Source organism: Carex rostrata, chromosome 19 (assembly GCF_964058835.1).
Source record: "Carex rostrata chromosome 19, lpCarRost1.2, whole genome shotgun sequence".
Lineage (NCBI taxonomy): Eukaryota > Viridiplantae > Streptophyta > Magnoliopsida > Poales > Cyperaceae > Carex > Carex rostrata.
Genome location: NC_135936.1, coordinates 432,121 through 437,775, shown reverse-complemented (window position 1 = coordinate 437,775; position 5,655 = coordinate 432,121). Strand labels below are relative to the sequence as shown.

Below are 5,655 nucleotides of genomic sequence, written 5' to 3'. Positions count from 1 at the left end.
ATAAAAAAAATCAAAGTTATAAAAATTTACGACATCACTTCGTAAATATATCAAATATTTTACTTTTTGGCATACACTCTAAATAAGAAAACTTTTTTTCACAAAATTATTCAAATCAAAATACTAACATCTCTAATAAAAAATAAATAAAAAAAAATAAAAAAAGGCAAAGGCCATGGGGCGCCCCAGCCACGGGCGCTCCGCTAGTTACCATGGGGCGCCCCAACCACGGGCGCCTCACTGTGTGTTTTGGCCGCCCTGGGCCCAGGCGGTCAGGGCATATTTGATAAAAATTTGGAGACAGGGGCATTTTTAAAATTTTCTTTGTTTTTAGGGATATTAATAAAAATGGCCGCTATTTATCCTTGTACTCTTTATTATATCTAATATACCCCTTAATTTTATATAACTTTTTCTATTTACCCTTAAAATTAATTAAACACAATTAAATATTATTAAAATTTAATTTTTTTCCTATTATACCTTTTCTCTTTCTCTTGATCTATTCCATTTCCGATGAACAAATTGCATTTTATTTTGATTTTGTATTATCTCTACAAAATATAGTGACATCATTTAACCCAATACTAATGAATCTCATCTAGGTCTAAATAAATCATTCCGAGATATTATTTGGTTTTATATGATCTAATCTAATTTGTTCATTCGTACAAGTTTGAAAAGTTTGTAAATCTCTAAGTATGCATGGTTATTGTGTTTATTACATTTTTTGCACATTCAACTCTATATTTCTATGGCCTATTCGGATGTGTGGGAACAGATGGGATTTGAAATAATTCCAATTATAATTCCAACGCCTGTTCGGTTGCTCCGTTTTTTCCCCGTCCATTCCTATCTTCTTCCCAGCTTCCTGCCCCCACATAGCATAAAGAGTCGTGGGAAAACTAAAATTCAGTCGGACATCGCGCGACAGCTCTTTCGCGCCTCACCTCCACCCTCTCCATCCCGACCCTGCTTGTATCCTCCTTCACGCCTCCTCTCTCTCCAGCACTTCCAACCTCCCATTTACCCTCAGATTCGCAGTCACCTTCCAACCTCTCCTCTGGTTTCGAGCGGTCTCCCAAGCTCATGTCGCTCTACTTCTCTCCATCTCTCCATTCATGGTATGCTCTCTCTCTCACTCTCTCTTTAGTTGTGTCACACCCCGCGGCCACGGGTCGTAACAGTCTCCCGCCGTAAGCATACAACGCCGTGTATACTTACAAGGCTATTCAAATCTTACTCAACAATTCAACAGATAATAATATAAACTAAGTTTATAGATACACAAATCAGAGTACACAGTCTGGTCAGAATATAATACAACATAAGTATCTCATCCGGATACCAACCATAAGGCCTACCCTAAATCTATACAACAAAACATATCTAGGGTTATCAAGTGGTAAGCTACTAAGGCCTACTACTCTCGTGCCTCTCCGGAATCAGTCGCACCAGTACCTGTAAAATAACCGGGAGGGTGGGGGTGAGAATAAATTCTCAGTGCGAATTTTGCCACAGTTTAGACTATTGGACTTGCAATCAAACTCTATATTCAACAATGAAACCCAAACAATAACAGTTCAAACAGATATATATAATCATAAATAACAGAATGCCAATGCTCGACAACAGTTTAATCAACCTGAAACACAGTTTACGGAATTTCCAAGATGAATTTCAAACACAACATATATTTTGGCTTAACTCAATTCAATAACTCAATTCAATAGGGCTTGTAGCAATTACAGATGTTCTTTCGAGCTGAACCCTTATCAAACCCACATCTGTAGGGTTACTGACACCTATAGATGGCCAACCGCTGGACCCTTTATCTGACACCCATCTACAATCGCTTGGCTTAACAGTTTATTAAGGTCTGGTTTGAATCATATAAAGAAAATCCTCTCTGGAATCATTCCAATAGTCGTAATATTCAATTAACATTTCAAATGCATTAACACGTAGGAGAATGCCACCGAGCCATAGACGTTACACATGTCACCCACGATTTCCAATCACATCTCATAACATAATCACCCTCCCTCGTCCCAACCGGTACTGGGAATATCGAGGGCCGTTCACCTAAGGCCATTAGGATCCTGGGAATCCAAGTCAGCATACAGCCCGACTTGGCAAATTCATTGGATCCAAGTGCTTAACTTCGTAAATCCATTCACATACATATCAAATCAAATCGTGGTGACTTTCAATCAAATCAGATCATAATAGATCGACACAACCTACAACCATACCAGCATGCAAATCACTCAAGTCACATCAATTCGAGTTTAATTTGATTGGGCTATGCAAATGTTTTACACAATTCAATGATGCAATCAATGATATTCAACATGACAAACGAATAATAGTTTAATTCCTGAAAATAAAGTATCAAACAAGTCCAAGAATTCCGCACCTTATTATGACGAGCGTACCGCTTAGTTACGGATCGGGCGTCTCGAATTGCCTCGCTAAGTTTTGCTCGACCGAGCCTACACCTATATTATACGTATACTTGGTTTAACATTGGTTCACTATTGGAAACACTTACTCGAGTTACATCAGGCTTACACCTTAATCAATTTCCTATCCTTTGGTACCAATCCGTTCAATTCCTGATTTCTTACTTACAACCTTTCAAATCACACCATTTACCTCGGGTTCCTTCAAACCCTACACAATTATAATTAGGTAACCATTCAGTCACAGTTTCACTACTTTGGTTCTCGGTTCATTTCAATTTACCGTTTGGTTAACCCTAATTTGGTCAAAACCTCAAATCAGCCGTTAAATGTTCTAAAAATTCACGATCAGGAGGCAACCCTACCGATTACAAGTCTAAGTGGTTGGGTTAAGCAAATCAAATCACGATTATGCCAACTTTCAATTTTGGCACGAAACCCTAGAAATCAGATTTCACAAATCGGAAGAAATCGGGAAAAAGATTGACAAATAAACAAGCAAGGAGTGTAGAGGAACTAGTCCTCGACCAATTCGAACACAAATCTCGAGTTTAAAACGAAAACCAGAGAAATCGAGAAATCGTAGATTTTAGAGAGAAACAAAAAGAGAAAAGAATACCGAATAGGAGAGTTAGAAGAGATCCACGGGCGTTTACTTGGTTCCGGTTTCGATTTCTCGCAACAATCGGAGGTTTGAGAGGAACGGGAAACTCTCTCGCTCTTTTTCTTCTCTCTTGGCAGAAATTTCACTTAAAATGGTAAAGGAATGAAGTGGGAGAGAGAGAGAGAGCAGGAGTTATGCAAATAAGCCCTTGGAATCACCCAGTGCGGATCACTCACCCGCACTGGATCTGAGTTCGGACGCACTCGGCAGTTTGTAGGTCCTTCCAGCACTTTCCAGTGCAAAAATCGGTGTCGGTGCGGGTCACTTCACCCGCACTCAGCACTTAGTCAGTTTTCAGCATGAATTTTAACACAGAAATCACCCGCAGTGCGGGTGGCTTCACCCGCAGTGCGGGTGGCTTCACCCGCAGTGCGGGTGGCTTCACCCGCAGTGCGGGTGGCTTCACCCGCAGTCAGAACTTAGTAGATTTTTGGAATGGATTTTAACACAGAAATCACCCGCAGTGCGGGTGGCTTCACCCGCAGTCAGGACTTAGTAGATTTTTGGAATGAATTTTAACACAGAAATCACCCGCAGTGCGGGTGGCTTCACCCGCACTCAGAACTTAGTAGATTTTTGGCAGAATTTCAGAAAAAGTCCGAGCATAATGCGGACGCACTGACCCGCAGTGCGGGTGGCCTCACCCGCACTCAGTACTTAGCCAATTTCAGTTCAACCCAGAAAATCATGAGTGCGGCCGCACCCACCCGCAGTGCGGGTGGCCTCACCCGCACTCACAGAAATTTCAAAGGCAATTTAAGGAAAACAGAAGTCAGTGCGGGTCAGTCACCCGCAGTCACCTACCAGTGCGGACGCAGTGAGCCTGTAAAGTCTCAAATTCTCGAAATTTCGACGCGGTTTCGATTCACACTTAACTTACTTAATTAGAGGAACCTAAATTAAGGTTTTAACTTCCATTTTGTTAGCACAATTAACTTGATTCTTGCTTTTAATTCATTTGAATTTAATTGTAAAAATTTCGTAACGTAACAAGTTGCTTCAATTTGTACAAAATGTAGATAATGGAGTCATGGACTGAATCTTTGAGTTTTCCTGTGTATTAGGGACTGACTGGGAATTTTAATTTTCAGAAACTTGAGGAGTTGAATTTGAGGATCTGACAAGTGTGTTGAATGTACATTAACAATCCTATATAAAGCTGATTTGGCAAAATAAGATATCATTTTTACAAGTAATGCTAGCAATTAATGACTAGGTACGATCACAAGTAGCAAGAAAAAAAAAAAAGAGAGAACTGTCGAGATGGTTATTTATGATTTCCACTTTTTATTTAAATTTGTCTTTCGAATTTTTCATGTATGGATAAGTTATGTAAGCCTATTTTATGAAAGAGAACAAGTATGAAATAGTGAAGAACTAGAATTCTGAAATAGTACATAATAAGTTTGTTTCCATTACAGAAAAATTGACAAAATTGATGATGTTTTCTTTGCAACATTATTTTCTTGTGCTGATATGAAGATAATATTGCAAAATTAGTAGGCCAATATGTATAGGTACTACACTGAAATCAAACCTGACCGGCTCAATATGAACTCATAGAGGCCAATAATTAGATTGGAAAACATTTTTTATCAGTTGACTCCTTCCAGTACCAAGCACTAAATTAAAACAGTTAACATTAGAGCAAATTTTCATCTACTTTGCATTCTTGTATTATGTATATTTGTACTTAATATTTTCTCTGATATGTTTTATTAGGTTGGAAAAAGTTTGTCAAAGAATGAGAAAGCACAAAAGCTTGCTCTCCAGCACTGGCTCGAAGAGGTTAGCAAATTTACCTTTCAATTTATATAATTTCATTAATTGTTCTCTACTAGTGTTGCTTGATTTTGTCAGTAAAATTTTCTAATTGTAGACAATTTTCACACAGATTGATCTGTGCCGCCGATATGGTCACAATTTGCATTTGTATTGTGATAGTATGACTTGTGGTAACTATTAGTCTATGGTTTAACAGTGAAAACACATAGACATTTTCTACTGGTACTATTAGTCTCTTAATCTCCACCTTTCTATAGAACAACAATGGCGGCTTCAGAACACTTGGCTGTAAATGGAACTCTTTGTTATAGCATTGTTGCATTTTTTTCCTATTTACGGAATGCTTTGTGTTGTTGTTAAATTGAGGGACCAAATTGTAAATATATTAAGGTGGAGGGTGTGCTTTGTAAATTCTGTGAATGTGGTAATATTGCTTTCATGATTGTGTCGTTTAAATAGATAACATTGTATTCATATCTGACGATATAATATATAACATTGTATTCTCTGATCGTTATTTTTTTCTTTTGGCTTTGATTTTCTCCTTTTCTTTTACTCAAATAAGGATTCATGATTCATGTTTTTGTGTGATGCTGGTTTCTGGATAGTTTTAGAGGGTCTCCTAATGATGCCACTTTGGTATGAATAATGGCTGCAATGATGTATTTCAATCTGGTACGCAAGATAGGTTTATATATGGCTATATGCATATTAGGTTTCTAACAAACATAAACTGAAAGC

General features: G+C 38.1%; 1 protein-coding gene across 1 annotated transcript; it reads left to right on the top strand.

The window, feature by feature from the left end:
• Window positions 1-212: 212 nt before the first annotated feature.
• LOC144571905 (uncharacterized) lies at window positions 213-5,353 on the top strand. The gene is made up of 4 exons (XM_078321301.1): window positions 213-271; window positions 893-1,124; window positions 4,852-4,917; window positions 5,009-5,353. Exons 1-4 carry the CDS (start codon window positions 213-215, stop codon window positions 5,093-5,095), a joined length of 444 nt encoding a protein of 147 aa, XP_078177427.1. The 3' UTR covers window positions 5,096-5,353.
• The last annotated feature ends 302 nt before the right edge of the window (window positions 5,354-5,655 follow it).